The sequence below is a fragment of the Euprymna scolopes genome, chromosome 26 (assembly GCF_053919585.1).
Source record: "Euprymna scolopes isolate OS-2025 chromosome 26, ASM5391958v1, whole genome shotgun sequence".
Classification (NCBI taxonomy): domain Eukaryota; kingdom Metazoa; phylum Mollusca; class Cephalopoda; order Sepiida; family Sepiolidae; genus Euprymna; species Euprymna scolopes.
The window spans coordinates 49,562,826-49,586,960 of NC_136507.1; the positions used below are offsets into that span (position 1 = coordinate 49,562,826).

The following is a 24,135-nucleotide window of genomic DNA, read 5'->3' on the forward strand; positions in this document are numbered from 1 at the left end:
TGTTTTATAAATAAGGTTCAGGACTTACTATGTGAGGTGTTAAATTCCTAATTTAAACTAAAACTTCTTGAATTCTAAATCGGGGCAAAGTTGTATAGCTACAGAGTTAAGAGAGTCATGATATATGCCACAAAATGCTCAACCATCTCTTACCAGTTTGCAGCACAATAATAGATCTATAATCAGAGGTATCTGCAATGTGAAATCTGACTAAACCCAACATATCAGGCCAGGATTTGCTGAAAGCACTACATCTCCCTAGCATGGCGGTTATTCTAAGGATGAATCAATTCTGCTGATATGACTGTGTGGAACATTCACCTCCCGGATAAACCATTGCAGAAGCAGGAGGTTCTAAACCGTAAGGCCAGCCAAGGAAAATTTAGATGCAAGTGATTACACAAGACTGCTGGCTCATTAAAGAGTGAGCTTGGGTAATATCAGAAAATGTCTAATGTTTGAACAAGAGAAAAGTGGTGTGAAATGAATAAAGACAAAAGAAAGTAATGATTATTTTCTTCAAAGCCTGGTTGACAATTTTTTTTAAATTGATTTATTTTCTCATAATCTTTGCTATTTCTTAACAGTATTCATGCCAATGTAGATTTCTTAAGATTACATATGTGCAATCAATATGTTTATTGATGGCAATACTATTTCAACACAAATTTCTACACTGTAGATGTAGTTTTTGAAACATTTAAATTTATTAACAAAAAATTGCAACAAATCAACAAAAAAATGTTAGATTTATGAATGCATCAAAAAACACTCACCATGTAGTTGATCAGTTTACGAAGGACATCTTCATTACCCATAATAAAATCTTTTGCTGACTTGCCATCAGCAATATGACCAAGGATGCATAAGGCCTGAAAAATATTTTAAAGTTAAAAAAAATAAAAATAACAAAAAAGTCAAAATAGTTGAACACAGGAATAACCGCAAAAACTCCCTTTACTTCAAAGCTTTTAATCATAGGCCAGGAAGAGTACCATTTCATGTATGTCTAAACATAATTTAAACCCATTATGGATGATTAAAAGATGAAACACTGAGTTAACATTAAGTAGGATTGAAATGTTTCTCAGTCATTTGTATGTTTCTAACTACGGTACTTGTACAGTTTAATGAAGACATTAAAATGAAAATATCGAAAAATGGTTACATTGTATGTATCCGTTTTGGACTGAAGATCTCCGGAAAAAAATTTCACTTAATTTGATTGAGTAGGTTTTTTTTTACAGTGGAAAAACACGTTTTTATGAGAGTGCATTGAAGTCAGCCATTTTGGAATTTTTTGAACACGCCATGGGGAGATAACTCCATTTAAAGTGTCGACACTCCCTCCCCATCTTTAATACAAGCTTTTCTTCTTAAAAATTGAACCTTTTGCTTGGTATCATAAATAGTTTTATCACTGTAAAAAAGAAACTACTTGATGAAATTAAGTGAAATTTTTTTTCTGGAGGACTTCGTTCCATAATGGATACATACAATATAACCTTTTTTTCAATATTTTTATTTTTTAATGTCTTGATTAAACTGTGCAAGTACCATAACCAATCCCCCAAATTAAAATAACACTGCTATAAATAAGGTATTTCTATAATGTATAAAGATACCTACGGGTCTCCCTACAGGTCATTACTTCCATGGTAAATTTATATAAGAATACACTTAAATTAATTCAAAATTAACAAAATACTCAGATTTACATTGGGATACAAAAATTGCTCAATATAAGAATTGCCATTACATTACTGGTAGGTTGAGAGAAGACAGCCAATTTGTGTGCAAAAAGTGTAAGACAATAGATGGATGAGATTTCAAATATAGAGAAAGTATATCTGGATGGCAAAGTTTGATAAGCTTTTTAAATTTTTTGAAATAAGGAAGTTATGATTATTTTTGTGCCTCACACATTAAGATATTCTTCCCTCTTTAAAATCATGATTTTGTCATTTTTTTTTTTTTTACACTATTTTTTAGTAAAAACACAAGATTGAGCAAAGAAATGTACTTTTGTGCAATGAATTCGAATATGGCACCGAAAATCTTCAGAAATTAATGGTTTCCAAGTAATCTACAGTAAATGCACATAAATGTTGGGATACCATAAAAATTCTATGTATGCTTAAAAAAAAAAGTTAGAACTCAAAGTTGAATTGTAATGCATTTTATGTACAAGAAACTGACACCTAATACTAGGTTTGAAAACGAATATATTGCAAGATTTTTGTGGTATTATTGTAGATTAAGACTTGCTAAATCGACTCCACCTGCCTCTCCAAAATATGTAGTCTCAATTTTTTTAGGCAATTACATATGAACACACTGAAAAATTTGGCAGAAATATAAAAAAAAAAAGAAATAAAAATATAAATTTAATATAAAAGTTTAATGTAACAGTCTTAGATTTTAAGGCCATTGTAACGTTTTAGGACAGTTAACCATTTTTTCCCCAAGGGAAATAAATCCTGTGAGCTTTTTGTTTAAACAATTATGTGTTTTTAAGAGGGTTTTTGTAGGAGGAAGAGTAGGCTTGCCACCTGAACTTTGAGTTAGTGGTGGTAGGACTAGTGGCAATTATGTGTGAACAGCCTGAAAACTTGGCAGAAAAAAAAATTATTTTAGAGTGAAGGACTAGTTTTAAAAATAATGTAAACTAATCAACCATTTTCAGGACATTCTAGCATATTAGAGCTAGTAATTTATTTTTCTATGAAAGACAAATATTGCACTTTTTGTTTTTTGGACGACTATATGTGGTTTTAAGACAGTTTTTATGATAGGAGACTTGTCACTCGAATTTAGGGTTGAAAGGGTTTTTATTTTGAAGTGGTGCCATTCAGACTTAGGGTTAGTAAGATTTTTTCAGGTGGGACCTGTTACTCAGATTTAAGGTTAATGGTACAATGGGTTCAAGTGAGGCACTTTTCGGAGGTAGGCTTGGACCTAGATTTAGTGGTAGCATAATTATATATATATATATATATACTAACTTTTAAAATTGAAAATATGTCAAGAAAACTGCTCTAATGGGCAGAAAATAGTGGTTCATTATACATTAAATTTATATACAAAAATGATCCCCAGCTATAGCTATAATTTTAAATTATTTTTGTTGTAATATTTTTCCCACTAAGTTTTTTTAGGGTATTCACACATAATCGCCTAAAAGAGTAGAATCGTATATTTTTTTTTTTTTAAGCAGCTATAAAGTTATTTATTACTTCAATTTTAAAGTTAAAGTTTAAAGTTAAATATATTTGAAAACTAATATTTCTTGAATGAAATTTTATAAAAGAATCACAAACCACATTAATTTTAAACAAAAAGTTGTTTTTTTTTTTGTTTGTTTTTCAAAATAAAAGTAATTCACAAAACTCTTTAATTTCAAACTAAGCCAACAACAGTTGCTGCTTAGGTTGTAATTATTTTTTTAAATTGTTTATTTTTAAAAACATTTCATACCAAATTCCTCATAGGGGAGTGGTACCGAGCTTCTAAACATTGAACAGAAAAAAAAACATCTTATGCAAAATGTCTGTTTCATAATGTTAACATTTTCATCACTACCTTCAAATATATTGCGTATATTATTATTTATGAAAACATGTGAAAAGATATTTACTTCTGAACAAAATGGTGGTATTTTGAGGACTGAAAGTGCTTTGGTTTCTGAAATATGACTATTTTAGTAGAACTATCTTGAAATCTTGAAATACTCAGGGCGTTTTATTGCCAGTAGGCATGACTAAATAGAGTAATATATTTTGGCAACAAGTCATTGCATGTGACTAAGAACAATAATAAAACTGAACATTTTAAAATGAAATTAAATGAATTCAAAAACAATGATAAAAAAGAGAACAAAGACATTTTTGGGAACTACCGAATTAAATATTTAACAGAATTTGATTTGTATATTGTATTAATATGGTGTAAATATTGTGTGTATTATTTTTTAAGAGTTGTAGTGGAAAGATAAGGATGCAAAAACATATGCTGTCAATCATACAATTACTTTCATAACTTGTGTATTAACTCTGTATTAATTTTACTATCAAGGACCATACATGCTTTTAATATGTTGTTTTTATGCAAAATTATCAAAACTTGATTTTAAAAAAAAAAACATTAATTAAATGTTATTAAGTGATAGAAAGCAATTGTCAAATTAAATTTGAAATGAGTGAAATTAGCATGAGTGGAAGTTGAAGAAAAAGTCAAAGAAGATCATGTGATGATGGAGCTCTTTGACTTATTCAATCTATATATTAATATGATAGCATGTGTGTTATTTTCTGTGTCACGCTTACATCCGGGTCATTTAATTGTTATGTACTTTCATCTCTTGCAATGAATAATTTTACCAAGAATTCTTCATAAGTTTTGGTTTCGGTTATAGCTGGTGGCACTCAAGTCATTTAATTGTTTTACTAAGAATTCTCATAATTTTTGGTCTCGGTTTCAATTTTAGCTGAAGGAACTAAAGTTAAATTTGGGATTCGGCTTTGATTCAAGCTAATGAACCAAAGCCATATGGATATATTTTATTTTTGAAATCACAACTTTATAACATATAAAAATCGATAGAACATTAACTATAATAATATATACAAAATCTGCAAGAATTAAAATATCATATTTAAGCATATTTTACAACCTGGCTACGCCGGACGTCCCTGCTAACTTGGATAAATACTTTTGCAGTTTTAACAAAATAGCTACAATAATATCAGAGCGTCTCTATTTACAATGAATATCTACAGAATGCCAACATCCATATATTACATATGAATCAGTCTCTTGTAGTATTTCCACCGGTCCTGCTAGTTTAAAGTATATTGGTATGGATCAATAACTGAATTTTTCTCTCCCTTTGTGTCCTTTTTCTCTCTTTGTGTCAGACAGAAAAGCTAATAAAAAACAAAATGGCTATTATAAAATCGTCTACAAGTGGTTTTTAAAATCTAGTTGGTTTCTACATTTTAACTAGACAGATAGGAGAGCCAACTATCCTTTATATAATAAAATACAGAGAATTTATTCTCAAAAATATTTTCTCAAAATAAACCCTTTTAAGTATTTAGTTCTTTTAACATGCAACATTTGAACAAATGCTTTTGTAAAATGGTAAAGATTCTAGAAATAAAGAGGAAAGAATATCTCACCTGTTCCTTGATATCAACACTGTGTTCCCCCTCCAGGATGAAGACCACAGCCTGCATGATCTGATCTCCATAGCCACTCATCACGTTGTCAATATGCTAGAACAGAAACAAGATACACACACGATGGTCAACAATAAAGCATGCATAATATCATTTATTCAAAATAATCAAAACAAAACAATTTCTACATAATTTTTAATAGGTTTTAATTTATTTTATTCAATAATTCAACATTTGACAAAATATGATTGATATTTAAAAGTTCATAAAATTTTTTTTCAACCAAATTAAAAAAAAAAGTATATTCAGAACATCAACAATTTTCATCAGCTTTCAAGACATTTCTCAAGACAATCGAGAGGCGCTAGTAATGTCAAACAATTCACACAGCATTTCCTCGCCAATTCAAAATGCTACTTCATGTGGTGCATCATTGATAGATCACAACAATAATTAACATGCTTTTCTAATAGAATAATATATAATTATAACAAATTACTTATTCCAGTTTAAAAAAAAGGACTAGTGTAAAAATCTTTTTTTTTAATAAGTTGGACGAATTCAAAAATAATGGTAAAAGAATGAATTCATAGAGTTTTAAAATTGATATAAAATATGTAAGAGAATTTCTATTCTATAATTTATGAGACTGTAATTGTATATTTGTGTTTGCATGTATTGTATGTATATATATATACATATATATATATACATACATGCATACCAGTATATGTACATACTTATGTATGTCTGTACATGCACATGTGTATGTGATTATTATATATAAAATTCAAGCATAACATGAACTAAAACCTAATATTTTGTCAGTGTTCAATATATGAGTAGAACTTTTATAAATAAAATCATATAAACATAAGGAGTCTACGCGAAGTGATCAATATTTCAACATTTATGTTATTGCAACTCCAAAATGCATCTCATAGTTAGAAAATAAATTTAATGAATAAAATCATCCCAGAAGAAAGCTAAAAAGAAAAAGATTATATTCTTAATCTTCTGATTTTATAAACTCACCACAATCACCAAACAAACATTTAACCCACATGCAAAGCTTAAGGTCTACTTATCCCATCTCTAGATGCTACCCCTCTCCCCATTCAGAGCCTATGCACACCCAATTCCACCAGAGACAAATAATTCACACTATCAAATATAAATAAAATTGGCACACACTATTCAATAGACAATTTAGATACACACAAAAACCAATAATATACACACACACTCTCACAAATATATTTGCATTCATAAAAACACTTTAAGTAGAGTAAATTTAAATAAAAATTAAATAATTTGAATTTAATTTCTATTATATTAATACCCAAGCTAGTTTTATTTCTCAATTAATAAAATTCAAAATCATAATTTTGTTAACTAATTAATAAGGTTAGAATTAATAGAAAATAAAATAATTTGGTTTAAGAAGAAAACTTTAAGTGAATTTCAACAAAATTCAAATAGGGCTTAATAAATAATGTACCAAAAAAAAAAAAAAAAAAAGAGATGAAAAACAAATATGCAATAAATGAATGCAAATGTACAAGGATAAGTTTAAGTGTGTTTAAACTTATTTTAATGCATACTTTTAGTTCAAAAACAAACTTAGTGTCCATTCTATCGAGCTAGAATAAAAAATGGTTGCCCCATAAGCCCTGCATAAGAACCCTTGATAACTTCTCAAAATAAAACTAAACAAACGCTGGTAGAAACACATCAAATAAATGTCAACAATTGAGCAAAAATATGTTTTACGAGTATTCTATTTCATTTTCAATTTTTGAGTAATTGGACGATTAAAAAGTTAGAATTGTTCAGAAATGATTTTATACTAAATTTAAGTGTAAAACTGTTTTTCTACTCAACATTCTAAAATGATTGATTTTTTTTCCTCTTTCAGCTATGTAATTATTAAAAAAGAAATGTACAATCTCTTTTTGGGGGAGTGATTTAACTAAAGGTGTTAATCTATTTGTCATTATTATTTGAATCTTCTTTCTTTTTACAGTAATGCAAATCAATCTAATAACTGACCAAATCTTTATAATCTAAAATAGAAAAGGCACAATGTCTCCATATTTTCAAACTAACTCTTCTGAAACTAAAAGTTGCAGAATGGCGCTAGGGTCTCAAATTATTGGATTTTTTTATGGATTCTTCTTTTATTGGTCTTTAGCCGGTTAAAATAGTTTTTAAGGGTTCAAAATTGAAAACATTATACATTTTGTACATTCATCTTAGTTTACTTTTTAATCCATTCATATGTGTGTCGTGTTGGTACAGTGGTAACATCAACAGCTTTGAATGCTAATTTTGCTTTCGGTTTCGATTCTAGCTGATGGCACTCAAATATTTTTTTTTTTTACTTTAATCATGATTATAATAATATATACAAAATCTGGACCATTAAAATATCTTATTTAAGCATATTTTACGACCAAGCAAAGCCTCTTCCCCCAGTTATAAAAAATATAAACATTTCTTCATAAAGGGAAGGTAGGAAATGTTAAGAATGGTTTTCTAAATAGTAGCATTATTATGTAGAAATACATTCTTTACACGGGATATTGTTCACTATTTTGTTGTTTTCTTATTTTGTATACTAATCATTGATTCTTTTTAATCGTTCATGAAAATTTCAAATAACATAAACAATAATCATCATCATCATCATGACGGGCTCCTTGCCCGGACCAATGTGACTCTTCCTCTCCAGAATTTCCTGTCTTCCATCAGTTGCTTAAGATCTTCAGGTTCACAGTTGGCGTCGTGTGCTATTTGTTGGATATACATGGATCTAAGTCGTCCTCTGCTTCCGCGTCCGTGTCGTGGAGTCCATAGCAATACATCACTCACCAATTCATGCTTGCTCCTCAGACAATGACTGGCAAATTGTAGGCGTCTTTCTCTGATTGTATTAGATATGGCAGGTAGATTGCCATAAAGTTGCTGCTTCGTAGGATGACTTTGCCAAGATATATTTAATATTGTTCTTAGCATATGGGTGTATGTGCCATCTAGTTTTCTTTCCAATCTTTTGGTGAGTGTCCAGGTTGTAACACTGTAAACAAGGACAGACTCTACCACTGCCCTGAAGAACTGCCTTTTCAGTTTGTCAGCCAGCCCTGAAGTCCATACTGAATGTAGCCCATCCAATGCGGTCCATGCTTTTGAGATGCGAATTCCGATATCTCTCTCTGTGGAAACTATGTTGCTGCCCAGATACGTAAACTCAGCGACTTCTTTCAGTGTTGATCCAACCAAAGCCCTGATCTCTCCCTTCACATTGAAAGTTATAAACTTTGTCTTATATGCATTTATGTGGAGACCAATGTCATTTGCAGACTTTTCTAGCGTACGTAACAGTGTTTGCGCATCAGCAGTGTTGTTCGCGAACAAAGCAATATCGTCTGCGTAATCTGCATCAGTTATGTGTTCTGATTGATGACGTCTGTTTCTGATTTTATTTAGGGTGAAGCCTAGCATGTTGTGTATATCAACAGAGGTGCGAAGTACAAAGTCAAGACAGACAATGAAAAGAAAAGGGGCAAGAGTATTTCCTTGTAGAACCCCAGTGCGGATGTCGAAAAATTCAGTGTCCCCATCTTGGGACCTGACTGTTGCTCAAGTGTGCTCATATAGCATCATGATAGCATTAATGACTTCATTTGGAATGCCATATGCTTTTAATATGCTGGCCATTTTTCCTCTATGTACAGAGTCGAATGCTTTGGAGAAATCTACAAAGATCATGACTGCCTCAATGCTTTTTTGCTTTGACTCCTTCAATCAGTCTCATAACAGTAAGTATTTGACTAGTAGTAGAGCGATTCTTTCTAAATCCATTTTGGTTCTTCCTGAGCACTTCTTCGATCTTTGGTTGGATACGGTTGAGAAGCATGGCATTGTAGATTTAAACAATAAACAAATGAAAATAAGGTCCGTTTTAAAAGAAAACCAAATTTTGTTGCACAATTTTCAATCAATTACCAGGAACATATTTCAGAAAAATATTTAGAATAATCTACTCGTCATACCCCCATCCCCGTGTAATTTTTTTTACGTTTTGCAAAATATATGCGGACATTACACAAGGGGGTTACAGTCATTTGAATATTTTTAAAAAGCATCAAATCTCTAATTAAATGTTTAGAAATTCTAAAAGAATCAGAATTGGTTTTTGTATTGGAGTCAGGAATTGAGAACAGAATCAGAAAAATTTTTGGAGTTGTCCGATCACTAATACAAACACACACCCTAAATAAATTCCAGTAACACATATGACACACCTAACAAAGGATAAAACTACATTCCTATATCCTTGTTAATATTTGAAATCAAAATTATTTCAAACCTAAAACATTATTAGCTTCCTTGTTCACTTCTATTTTAATTATTAACTAAAATTTAGTCTTAGCGAATTTCTAGAATTCATAATTTAACTAATCCATTATTTCAACTATCTATTTAAGAATTTAAATAACATTCAATTCATCTTTAGTCAGAGACACTTTAAATCCATAGAAGGCATTAATTTTCTTGTTAAATGTAATATGGTGGATTCACTGTTACATTTATCTAGAGTAAATTATTTAAAGCATCTACAATTAATACCTATTTCATCTCCTTGGTTCAGTAATTTATCGGTAATTAGTAATGTAATAGCTAATTTTTCATTAAGACAAAAAAATGTAGGTGGGGTGGTGCAGCAAAACTTTCTTCGAGAGGCTCCATCCTAATACAGGTACTATTAGGTTGGTGCAAAAATAATGTTTTTTGACTTCAACTTCAAAAGATCATAACTCCTTCCATAATAAACTTTATTAATCGAAATAAGAACCATTAGAATCAACTCATTTTTACCAACGAGGACCAAGTTTATTTATCCCATTAGCATAGAAATCTAGAGTTCTGGAAGTGATAAAGTCATTGAAGGCTGATTCAACATCATCTCGGCTTTTGAAGCATTTTTCACACAGGAAGTTGTCGAGATACTTAAAAAAAGTGATAATCAGTGGGCAAGAGGTCCAGTGAATAGAGCAGATGAGGCAGAGACTCATAGCTCAATTTGTTCAGCTTCTGCAGGGTCAGTTGAGCAACATACGGGCGAACGTTGTCATGGAGGAGAATTAGTCCCTTTATATTGATCAATCTCGGGCACATACATTGGAGTTTCTGGTGCATTTTGTCAATTTGTCAACAGTACTTCTCCGCCATAATCCTTTCACCCAGATTCAAAAAGCCGTAATGGATAAGACCGGCTGCAGACCACCAAACAGTCACCATAACCTTTTTTTTGGTGCAATTACGGCTTCAGGAAGTGTTGTGGTACTTCTCTGGCATCCAACCACTGTGCCGAACATTGCTGGTTGTCGTAGAGAATCCACTCCTCATCACACGTCACAATCCGCTCAAGAAATGGGTCATTTTTGTTGCACAGAAGGAATTTTTTTGATTATCGTTCAATTCATGCAGCACCCATTTATCCAACTTTTTTGACTTCCCATTTGCTTTAAATGTATTATGGTTTTAACATTTTCTTCAAATACATAATTTTTTTTAGGGAGAAATGGGATCCCATACAAGTGTAGGCATGCAATTTATGATAACACTTCCCCTCCTCCTCAAACACACATGCATTAGGGCAATCTATAGGTAAGATCATTCTTACCAAGATTGATGTTTTTAGGTCTAATAGTTAAAAAGTAGTTAACAGCTATAGAGATGTCTCTGAATTCATATATATTTGTCTATTTCCTGGATTACTTAAAATGTACTATGATGTGCATAAAAATTTCATATTTTACCAAGGTATTTAACGTTAAATTTACACTTGTAGTTTTTGTTTTATTTGAGGATAATTTCTTGGACGTTGTAGTTATTGTTTCTTCTAGATACTTTAGAAAGATACTGCTTGAAGATACAGAAAATAAACATTGTCTGGAAACAGCTGGAAATGACTTGGATACCATTATGTCTAGACTTTATTTGGAATATGATTTAAACATAATTTTTTAAATACATATGTGTATAAGATTAATATAAGAATAACATCTGCCACAATTTATAAAAAACATAAATGGAAAAATGGACAAACCGGAAAATATAAAAAGTAAAATCACATTTTTAAAAAAATTCATATTGGTAGGAAATATTAGTTTATTGATGAGTTTTGGTGTAATTTTGTCTTTTATATTGTGGCTTGTCCATTTTCCCATTAAGGTTTTGTACACATGTGTAAAACCATTAAAATCAACTTCTCAAAAAAATAATTTTTTAATTCCAAATTATCATTCATCTTCAATTTAAAAAATCTGAAACAAAAATAAACAAATAGAATATTTGAATTTACTGATTTTGTTTTTGTTTTTATAATTTTGTTGAAAGTCACAAAAATATTGTTCAAATATGAATTCCGAAACACCTGAATCACATCAGCAGAACTCTGTATTGATAACGGACTCAATATCTTTTGGGATAGAGCTTTAGAGCAAAATTTATCAGTGTTTGTATGTTAAAATAATGTATGGGTACATTTTGTTTATTATACATTTTTCAATGTGTTATAAAACTTTAATATTGCTTTAGAAAGAATTGATGGGAAGATATTACCTTAAAAGTACTTTTCTCGGCCAACCCTTCGTCAGAGGAAAAAATCGTTGGCTAAAAAATAATTGGTAAATAACTGTGTGTATAGGGTCAGTTTACAGAAAACAAGGTGATTGCATCGAAAAGGGGAAAGGAGGAAGATGAAAAAACTGACAGAAAAAATGAATAACCGTTTCTATGATAGAAGATGGAGTTAGCTGTTTTAAATAATATGATAATCACAATCTAATTGGTTAGATTACAGCTAGGACAAAACGAAAATGAAATGGTAACAAATGAAGGACAAATTACGATTAAATTAGAAAAAGTGGGGAAAAGGAGATATGATAAAATATTCTTTATAACAGCAGTTCTTACCTTTTCTAAAGTACTGCTAGAAAACTGATATTTTTGCAATCCCTATAATAGTAATATCTAATTTAAAGATGAAACAAGTGATTATATACTCAATTTGAGCAAAAAATATATTTAAATTAATTTTAGAATGACATAAAAATTTTAAATACAAAATGATACAACAAATTTAAATACAAATAGTATGCATTGTTTAGACTACTATTTTCATCTTGGTTGTTATTGTTCCATTCGATGTAACCTCTGATCTTTTTGAAATGCGTTGAAACATTGTGAAAATAAGAATAATAATCCAAATAATAAATTCTCATCTAAAAAATCCATTACACAAGAACAAATAGTAAATTTGAATTTAGCGATTTTTTTTTCAATGCTTTTTTTTTTTTTTTTTTTTTTATAATTTTGTCGAAAAACACAATTTTGAAGCCACTGATGATCCCCATGTCTGATTATAGATTTTTTTTTTTACAAGGTGGTCATCACTTATCAAGGCCCGGAAGCCACTCAGGGATAAGGATTATTGTAAGTACAGTACGTTAGTGTGGATATTTAAAGTGTCTACTTAAGGGGGCAGTTCATCAGGAATTTGTTTACGTTGGACTTGAAGATATCCAAGTTGTAGTCAGGAGGGAAGCAGGCAGATGGAACAGAGTTTCACAGGCGTGCAGTTCTAAGAAAGAAGCTTTGTTCATGGAATCTACGTTTTGATTTAGGCATAGATAAAGAGTGGGGAAAGTTTTCGACAGTGGATTCAGCTAGACGGGTGTTTTTCGTAAAAGATTGGCAAGGGGGGACCAGAGATTGGAGTTCAGATGAGCACTTGCCATGGAAATAATGATAAAACAAAGACAGGCTTGCAACGTCTCTTCTGTGGGAGAGAGGTTGCAGGGAAGAGAAAAGGGCATCCCCCACTAAGCCACGAAGTCTATTTTGTACTCTGTCAAGGCAGGAGAGGCTGTTTTTAGCAGCTCCTGCCCAGATATGGAAGCAGTATTCCATCCTTGGACGCACTTGGCTTTTATATAGATAGAGAATTGCATCAGTAGTGAGATATCTTCTGGAGCGGTAGAAGGATCCCACCATCTTTCCAGCGACCTTGGCAACAGACTTGATGTACGTGTTCCATTTCAGATCAGGAGTGAAGGTCAAGCCTAGAAGCTTGTCAAAACATGGGGCTTCTCCTAGACGAGAGCCATCCATTTCAATTGATGCCAGATGGGGATCAGAGCGTTGATGATGTACAGATAGGAGTTTGGTTTTAGATGCATTAAAAGGTAACCAGCCACGTCTTCCCCCACTGAACCACTCGTTCGAGATCAGAGGAGAGAGAATCAGAGAGAGAGTTGTCATTTACAGCCTTTGATGTGTTGCCGTAGATGGTTGTGTCATCAGCATAGATGTCAACAAATGATTTAAGTATGTGTTTAGGGAGATCATTGATGTAGATCAGGAAGAGAGTTGGGCCCAGGATGGACCCTTGAGGGACTCCAGCATTAATACTGCAGGCCTCTGATTTTTGCCCATCAACCACTAACTACTCTTATGAGCCTATCAGAGAGAAATGATTTAATGATAGAGAATATTTCCAGTTATACCGTAGCTGGAGATCTTGTGAAGTAGGCCTTTATACCATACCTTGTCAAAGGCCTTTGATATGTCAAGAGCAATTGCCCTGGAAAGGAAGCCTTTGTCAAGAGATTCACTAATCCTATGAGATATAACCGTAAGCACATCTGCGGTAGATCTTGCAGAACGGAAACCATATTGCATGTCACTAAGAAGATTATTTCTGCTGAGGTGGTTGACTACTTCTCTATTTAATATGGAATCCAGCAACTTACTCATGACACACAGGAGATTTATTGGTCTGTACTGAGAGGGAGATGACTTATTACCTGAGTTCTTAAATACAGGGCATACTGATGAGGTTTTCCAGAGTGTTGGAAAGCACTTCTCCTTAAGGCAACATTTAAACAGTTTCGTAAGTATGGGAGCAAGTTCTGGTTGAAGCTTTTTTAACACTATAATTGGGATGCCGTCAGGGCCAGTAGCTTTACTGAAATCAAGGTTCTTGATTAGCTTGGCAACCTCATGCAGAGATATTTGTATGTTACATAGCGTGTTCTGTGTTATAGGAGGAAATATGGGGAGTTGATGGCCTTCGTTGCATAGGGTAGAATTAGCTGCAAAGTTCTTTGCAAATAGTTTGGCCTTGTCTGAAGCTGACGAGATCACCTCTGGTCCGTTGATAATGGTTGGGATAGAACGCACACTTCTGTTCAGGATCCTATTTGTTATTTGCTAAAACTGGTGGGAACCAAGCCACTGATCAGCTACTTTGGCTTTAACAGACTGGGCATATAGCTCTCTTGCATTTTCTATTACTCTTTTACAGTGGTTGCTGGCGTTCCTGAAAGCAGCTTTAGTCTCAGTGCATCTATTACGTTGGTAGCTATGGAAAAAGTGATTTCTGTGCGCGATGGCAGCAGCACATTTTGGGGAGAACCATGGCTGACTGGCTGGTAGGTTTTTGTTGGAATTTTTTAGATGGTATGAATCGGTCAATGCCTACAGTTAACCATTCGGTCAGGTCTGATACTATAGAGGACACATCCTTTGTAAACATGGAATGCAGAGGTAGATCAGATATAAATGTACGGAAGCTATCCCAGTCCGCCATGGAGTATCGGTATACAGTACGGTGAAGGAGTACGTCTGGGGACTTATTACATTTCATTTTTATCTTAACTGATACGACGGAGTGGTCGGAGGATCCTAGAGGAGATAGAACGGAACATGAACATAGCTCAGGGGAAGTTGAGAGAAAAAGGTCTAGGAGGCTTGCATATTGACCTGTAGTATCGGGCACATGGGTGGGCGTGTGAACAATCTGAGTGAGGTCATAGGCAATGGCAAAATCATGACAGAACCTCCCCTCATCGTCCATCTTATTTGAGTAGGTCAGCCATTCCATGTTATGGACGTTGAAGTCACCACAGATGTGGATGTTAGACGAGGGGTGTGCAGACAGGATGTGGTCTATTTTCTCAGATATACTCTTAAAGATAGTAACTCCGCTGTTGTGGGGGGCGATAGAGGGCAAATATAAATGCAGTGGTGTAAGCAAGTGCAACCCGGAAGCACATATAAGGTAAATTAGGATCTTCTCTAGAGATATCCCTGCCACATGGGAAGCCATCTTTAATGTAGGCGCATATTCCATGCCCATGGCGATCTTGGGGGTCAGATTTAGATGTTAAATTAGAGTATCCGTTAATTATGAACTCATCTAGGGAAGTGGTCGGCCCTATTCCAGTTTCGCTTAGAAAGAATATGTCCAGTGTCGTCTCTGGAAGGTTGAAACGTAGACCTCTGATGTTTGAGAAGGAGACCTGGTAGTAGGGGTCTACGTTGGAAGATGGGATTCTAGGTTTATTCGAGTTTTTTTTCTGGAGATGTTTCATGTTGAGGTTTTGGGATTTGTGGAACAGGTCGGCATACTTGGTTAGAGCAGTACAGAGAGGGAAAGTAAGAGAGAAAAAGACAGGAAAATTTTTTTTTTTTTTTGTAGCACATCAAAAGGTAAAGCCATAACAATTACCCACTAGTATGGCATCGAGAGGCCCCCACCAGAGACTACTGTATAGTCCAGAGTCCATTCACCAAATGGCAATACAGCAGTCCCAGTACTTTGCGCCTGCTGATAGGACAGTCTCCTTAGTGCTTAATCCAAAGTTTGGGTACCTGACTATCAAGCGGATAACGTCAACCCAGACGAAACGTTTACCTCCAGCACCCTTACTAGTGACATGGCCACAAGGATAGACATAGAGACAGAAAAATTTCCGACATCTCAGACTACTGCTTACCAAATACTACCGACCTTCAATGATTTTTTTTTTTTTTCGCCAATAAAAACAAACCAAATCTTAGCTACTATTATTATAGAAAATAAACTTTTTACATGAGTTCATTTCCTTTGTACTCTGAAACAGATAGGCATATTTTTTTTTTAATTTCACACATAAGTACTTGACATGTCTAGAAGTGTTCTTACGTAGGTTTAATACTGGAATGCTTCCGATAAGTATCAGAAATTGATAATCGAAACAATTCGATTAAAGAAGGAAGTCTGATTTTGACAAAAGATAACACTTTTATACAGCCTAAAATCACAAGTGTATTTGAGAAGTTTTATCACCACACAAACAAAAAGGCCCAGCCTATAAAACCAACTCTAGATTCTTTTAGGAGACAGCGACGGGTTCGAAATGAATGCTTCTTCTTAGAACACATTTGAACCATGATTCTTTACTTTTGTATGCTTAACTTTAATTCAAGTAATTATGTAAAATCTATACATCTATAAAAGTGGAAGTGTGTCTGTCTGTCTGTGTACATTTCCCTACACAATATCTCTGTCAATTTTCAGTCTACAAACTCGAAATTTGATATACAGGGTACTGAGATTTGGGAAAATCTTTGTAATCGATTTTCAGACAGAAATTTGGCTGTTAAGGGGTCAAAATTAAACGATTTGACTTTTTAGAACTCTACCAAACTCCTCTGCCAATTTTGGGTCTAAACATTTGAAATTTTAGATATAGGTTCCTTGGACATGGATCTAACTTAATAACTTGATTTGAGCCCAAAACAATAAATCTTAAGGGGCCATAATAGGGGTCAAAGTTAAAAAAATTGACCGCCGTGGTCTACCAAATTACTCAGACAATTTCTGGTCTAAACATTTGAAATCTTACATAAAGGGTATTCAGAGATAGGGCAAGCTTTTTAATCGGTTTGGGTCGAAAATTTAAGCTACCAATATATAAATGTATGTACATATGTTTGCATGTTTGCCTAAAACTTTCGACAGAGGCGATGGATTTTCACAAGATCAGAATAGTTTTTAAGCTCAACCTTTCAGATAACAAATATCGAAAAATTGGCTAAAAACAATTTCTTCACCTCCAACTGGGCAGTTTTCTACAGGGAGGAGTCACTTTTTTCGCCGATATTGTCGAAAGTCATCCCATCTTTTCGATTGTCTAGCCTTAATTTAAACCTACGTCACTTCTGGTTTGGCGGTGGTCGTAACAGCAAAGACGTCACTTTTTTCCCCCATTCTTTTCCTCCTTCGCTGTATGGGTTCGAGCCTGACTTCCTACTACCACTATTTTTTTTCTTTTGCTCAAGATACACCTCCAAACACCCGGGCAATGCCAGGCTGAAATAAAAAATAAAAATAGAATAAAATGTTCTTTTGATAAGAAAGCATGTTTGAAATGAATGTTTGCATTTAGAACACAATTGAACTATGATACTTTACTTTTGCATTATAAAATTTAAGTCAGGCCATTATTCAAAGATAATTTTATAAAATCAACAGAACGTTCTATACAGTGCAATGTAGACTACAAGGTATTGTGGACTAAGTCAATGCAAGACAGTATGTGAAGTACACCGCAAGGGGAGAGGCTCAACTAAAACAGGCAATTAATCAATTTGATTGAAAAAAATCCATGATTTCACCAATTTCATTGACAATAAAAGTATGAGACGGTGGAACATTTGTTGATCCTCATTCAATCCCAGGCGCTGTCAGTCCTCCCTACTAGTCTCATAGATATGGTGTCATAAATGGAACAAGGAAAACCAATGTATAAACTTTGAGATTTTATGCAACAAAAACATCTACCATTGAATATGAACTTAAAATTGTGAAAGGTTATGTATTTTGTTTGAAATACACAATGAATTATACATGTATGCAGTAATTTTCAATCAAACCTAACTTTTGAATTCTTTGAAATATGGTCTCACATCTGATTTAGAGAATCAAGTATCACCCCTCTTTTTTTTTTTTTTGTTAATTATATCAAAGTAATCACACAGATTATGAATAAAAAATACTGAAAGAGAGCAGAGTTAAAAAATTATATCTATACACATGAAAGAGAAAGTTTGTTTGGCTATTACAGAAATAAATATTGCAACGATTAGAACATTCAAATTAGTTTTCGCTTAGTCAGGAGGCAATTAAAAACAAAGACTAATAACAAAATAAAATAAATATTCATAAGTAAAATTTTATGAGGAATCTAATGGTGATAGTAATTTTCTATTAGGAATTTTTACAATAATATCATGAAGTTTGTGATCATGTCAGACATTGATAAGCAGCAACAATGGTGTCTTACTTTATTTAGACATTTTTTAAAAATTAGATAAAAATGCTATCTATGATGACCAGAGCTGGGAGCATGAGGGTCCTCATTACTTATTAGACAATGCTGGATACCTCCGATAGTATGTACAAAGTGTTTGGAAAATCGATACTATAACTATGGGATTATGTTCTATATGTGCATATAAGTCATATTCTTGGTTTCTGAATGATATACTATTGAAATAAATACTGATCAACATTCTTTATCATAAAAGTCTAACAATGTTTGTGAGAGTGCGTTATTTCTACACAGAAGATAGAAAACACTATCCTTATGACAGGATCACAAGTAAAATAAGCTTGCATCTAGTGTTACTATATACATCAACAAATTCATGAAAAATATGACACTGAACAGATAACTACTGTAGTGTTCAAATAAAAAAAAGTGTCATGAACAGCAGAGGATCTACTGACAGCCAACATGGTGAATCTAGTAAACATCTTGTAGAAATTAACCTCGTTTTAAATAATCGACTACAACCAACAAAATACAGGAAGATAATTATAATCAACAGAAACAAAATACCACACAAAAGAATAAATTAAACATAAAGCAAATTAAACTTCTAATGAAACGCTATTAGAAAAGCTGCCCCGACACAAAGAAACTCCTTTACATATTTAGAACATAATCCTAAAGTTATACTATATATTAGTGGCCTGGTAAGGCGACAGGGGAGACAACCAAGCAATAAATCCCTAAGCAAAATTCATACCAAAGCATCAAAACTAAAGCTGGCCTCTCATGACACTATACAGGGTCATCAATATTTAGCGTTACAGTCTATTTCAAACTATAATTTTAATCATTTTTCTCGGTATTCCTCTATTTTTGATACTTATTCATGAATCTTTATACTTTCAGATACCAGAATATAACTATGGGTAGTATTTTAGACAAGCGGACTGAAATTGTTGAGCTGTTTAAAGCAGGAAACTCCAGGAAGGATATCTGAAAGTGAACAGAATGCTGATATGGAGGACTTTAAAACGTTTTGAGGAAACTGGAGACATTCAGAATAGGCCAGGACAAGGTCGTCCTCGAACAGCTAGAACCTCTAAACTTGTTAAATCCGTCAGAGAAAAGATCAGGAGGAATCCTACGAGATCCATCCAGAATTTGGCTAAAGAGTCGAGAGTGTCATATGGGACCATGTCAACTGTACTCTGAAGATGTCTCCATTCAAACATGTCAAGAAACAACATCTTTCTGCTCAAGTTGTTGATAAACAACTCCAAAGATTCTTCTTTCCCTCATTCAGGATGGCTCGCTACCAAATCTCGTTTTCAGGGATGAGAAGAAATTTAATGTTGAACATCACTTTAACACCCAAAACGATCGGGTTTGGTCGAGGGATGGGATGAAGGATCCTGAGTGGTGACAAGGAAACAATGTGCCGCCTCAGTGATGGTCTGGGCAGCCGTGACAGAGTCCGGTAAAAGTCTCTCTTTTTTGTTGACCAGGGGATGAAATTGAACCAGCAAAATTCTCAAAATGAAATCTTCGTTGGCGCATTGTTGCCCTGGGCACAGAAGCACTTCAAAAAACATTGCTGGTCTTTTCAGCATGACTCCACACCATCACATGGGGCCAAAAAGACTCAGGAGTGGCTTTCCGAGAATGTCCCACACTTCATTCCCAAAGAGGAATGGCCCCTATCTTCCCCCGATCTGAATCCCCTTGATTTTGGGATCTGGTCATACCTTGAGAGCAAGGTCTCGGCCATTCTCCATCAAAGTTTGGAAGCTCTGAAGGTCAAACTGCAGAAGGAGTGGGCCAAAGTCCCCCAGAAAGTAATTCATGACACATGTAAGGCTTTTCCTAAATATCTTCAACTAGTTATTGACGCAGATGGTGGACATATTGAATATTTTGTGTATTAACTTTCTATTGCTTTTTCTACAATAATATATTTGCAAAAATTCTAAATTTTGTTTAATTTCCTAAATATAACCACTTTAAGTTGTAACAATAGATACTGATGACCCTGTATATACAAATGTAAACAAATTTGGGCATATTTTACTAGTTTGAAAATATAGGTTCTTTCTTACCAATTGTTATAAAAGTTTAACCATAGAATAGTATTATAATCTTCAAAAAGCCGGCAAATTTTCATGTAGTTTCATTTCATAGAACCAAAGATATGAGCTTTCATTTGGCTAGGTGTGTGTGTGTGTGTGTGTGTGTGTGTGTGTGTGTGTGTGTGTGTGTGTGTGTGTGTGTGTGTATATATATATATATATACATGCATATACATACACACACACATATATGCCACCTTTTTTGGCAATTTTATAAATTCTAAATCTATGTGACAATTGATCACAATTTAACAAATGAAGGCTTGTTGGAAAGGTGTAGTGGACTATGTGACATTTGCCTTTAAGGTTGCACATTAAGGAGATCATCCATCATCCAGAGCTTATTTTTTGCACTTTTTTTACAGCCATAAAATGTTTTGGTAAAAGTGTAGTATTTTTCCACCCTCAAAAAAAATCCTTTAAAATTACTACTATTATAGGTTTTCGAAGGTGTTGAAAACAAAAATAATGTTTAAAACACTAGCCCCCCCCCACCTCTCCTGAAAAAGGTGGCTATAAAATGGGTGCTCATTTTACGTTAAATTAATATAGATAGAAAAGTGACTCCCACTTTTTGAAACTATAATTTCTTCAAATCTTGGAAACTACTTGTTTCCTAGAATTTTAAACATTATTTTAGTTTTTAGCACCCTTGAAAACTTATAGAGTAGTAATTTTAAAGAATGTTTTGAGGGTAGAAAGATATTGCATCTTTAATAATGTTTCAATCATAGTCATTTGTTTTCTTAGTATTGCATATGAATTACAAAATATCTGATATTTCCCCAAAGCCTCTGGCCTTGATGGAGAGAGGACTAAAACTTCCTGCTGTGGTTTCAAATGATCTGAATTAACAGCAAGGGGTGAATTGATTTCAAATATTTCTCATATGTTATCTCTCCCCTCGGTTTTCATACATAAAGTAAATTTCACAGTGTATAAGGATTATTTGATACTGGAGATATTTATAATTGTACCCTATTTCCAAAAGAAGGGAGATATAACATATGAGAAATATTTGGAATCAAGTCTCCCCTTGCTGTTATTTCAGATCATTTGAAACAATAGCAGCAAGTTTTAGTCTCCAAGGTCAAAGGTTTGGGAGAAATATATACGAAAGCCGAGTAGCCTCCAGCCAATTAGATGCTGACCCACCAGTTTGTTTGCTTCATTGGGTGACTGGAGCTAGGGCAAAATCTGAAAAGTAGGTCAGAAACTGCGCACCTGCCAAAACCACCGAAGAAGATACAAAATCGAGACTCATCTGAAAAGCAACTGCTCATCAAACCTGGACTGCAGACGAATGGTGGCATGTGATCTTTTCAGATGAGTCTCGATTTTGTATCTCCTTCGGCAACCAAGGGCCACATGTTTGGCGAATAACCACGGAACGGTATAAGCAAGAACGCGTTAAGTCTGTGAAGTTCCCACAGTCTTGCGTGGTTTGGGGTTGTATGAGTGCTAAAGGTGTTGGTAATTTATGCTTCATCAAAAGAACTAAACGCAAAAGTGTACCAAGATATCCTGGAAGCTAATTTACTGCCAGTGTTGGATAACCAGTTTGACAGGGAGGCTACAGGTATCATTTTTCAACATGGCTTGACACCGGCGCACTCTGCCAACACCATGTCTTCCTAGCCTCTGAGAACGATCGATCCCTGTTCTGGAATGGCCGGCGAACTCGCCAGATTTGAACATTATTGAAGCCTTGTGGGACCAAATAAAGAGGAAGCTCCGCAAAGAAAAACTTACTACCCTTGCAACCGAGAACACATGGGATTCAGTGTCTACACAGGATTGCGAGAAGCTTATTGATTCCATGCCCCGGCGAATTGATGCTGTTATCAAGGCCAAAGGTGCTGCTACTAAATATTGATTAATTGTGTTTGTATTTATGTTAATAAAAAAAACTATTTTGTTTACTTACCTGCATTGTTCTATTATTTTGAAACACAAAATATTCAAAAACTGGCATTGCAATTGATATAAAAAAAACATTGTCATAAAACAACTATTTCAGTTAGTTTAGCATGATGGGGATATTTTAGCACCAATTACATCTCACAAATCGTCCACAATAAGAATTTAGTGCTAAAAAACATGATGTTCTATTTTTTGACCAGCATGAGTATACATGTACAAATATAGATTATTCTTAAAGTTTTTGTATACGTATGGATTTAGGTTAGACAGTGAATAAACCTGGAGAACTATACGTTTTGGTTCTGGTTTCACTGATTGTCACCCAAGTCATTTTTTAAACTTGAAATCACTATTATATATTGGGTACATTATAATAATCAATAGAGAATTAATTATGAAATCTGCATGAATTAAATATCATATTTAAGCATATTTTATGACTGGGCAACGCTAGGCAACCTACTAATTTACCATAAATTAACGTTTACAGGATTATATAACCGTTGAAATTCATTTTGTCCTAGCAAATTTAATTTGAACCCTAACATAGAACTCTCATGATTTGTTAAAAATCAAAATTGGATGGACAAATAAGAACTATTACTAATAATTTGTCCAATAATGGCTGTCCCCTGGTTTTGATTAGGTCAGTCATCAGAAGAAAAGTATCTAATTTTTCTGAAATAAAACTGAGTAAATGTCCAATTTACATTTGTGTGCCTTGGTTAGGTACAGTAAGAAATTTGCCAAGCAAATTAACTAAACGGTTAAAAATTGCTATTTTGCTTTGAACATACAATGTTTTCTATACAAAATTTTTTAGCAATCTCTCGATAAAGACTTTGGACTTTCCTCCCACACACACCATTATAATAATGTGATCTATCATTTTAAATGCAAAAAAAGAATGGACTACATATGTAGTACAATGGTAAGATTAGACAATATAGTTCAACAGCACATCTAACAAAATTAGGAGTGAAACCTTCCATTTAATGGGCATTCTGAAAATATGTATGGGTCTTCTATCACAAAGCATTTGATTAAAACCTAATATGTGCAATTAATCTCAGTATTCATTCAAAATTCTGTCTATATTCATTTGAAACACCACCTCTCTGTAAACACAGTGTTTGCTAGGATTATGCATGATTAGTCTTTAAGATATCTCCCATAGATATATATATATATATAATGGTTTTTTTTTATTTTAAATATATAGTTTTATTCCCTTTTATAATCCTTTAATTTAGTTTCGTAGAGTAAGGGAGAAACCGCTTGGTTGTTCTTTTACTCATGAATAGAAAAAAATGTTTTCCTTTAATACTTGAATAAAATTCTGTATTTTGAAAATAATTATGAAATATATAAATGCACTTTTTTCTCCATCATGCAGGTAAAAAAACAAGCCAGAGCAAACTATTTTGAGTGTTTAGGGAGAAAGCTAATAGCAGGTCAGATAACTTCCACCATCTGAAATGAATTCGAAAGAAATCCTCTATTGTTTTTATAATAATTTTTTTTGCTTTTTGCTTTCTTTCTCCCTTTTATGCAGATTGCTAAGATGTTTTTGTTTTTTTTAAACTTTACAATTTCAGCCATTTTCTTTTTTAACTTCACTGATTGATGTCATTTTAGATGAATATAAGTGCAAACATTGCAAAGCTTAATTCTTTCATCATTTTCAATGTAGAGTGTACACACGTAATATATACACATTAACAATTTTATATG

The 24,135-nt window shown here is 33.3% G+C and overlaps 1 protein-coding gene across 12 annotated transcripts in view; it reads right to left on the bottom strand.

Moving 5' to 3' along the window:
- The window catches only part of LOC145248018 (armadillo repeat-containing protein 8-like), a 214,175-nt gene that overhangs the window by 14,313 nt on the left and 175,727 nt on the right, over nt 1–24,135 (bottom strand). For 7 of the 12 annotated variants that reach the window (XM_080109718.1, XM_080109715.1, XM_080109713.1 and 4 more), the window contains 3 exons: nt 11,811–11,861; nt 5,181–5,276; nt 777–872 (listed from right to left, as the gene is read on the bottom strand). In XM_080109718.1, coding sequence (XP_079965844.1) covers nt 777–872; nt 5,181–5,276; nt 11,811–11,861 — 243 coding nt within the window. The remainder of the gene's footprint in view (nt 1–776; nt 873–5,180; nt 5,277–11,810; nt 11,862–24,135) is intronic. The other 5 variants (XM_080109723.1, XM_080109722.1, XM_080109721.1 and 2 more) reach the window with 1 other exon arrangement.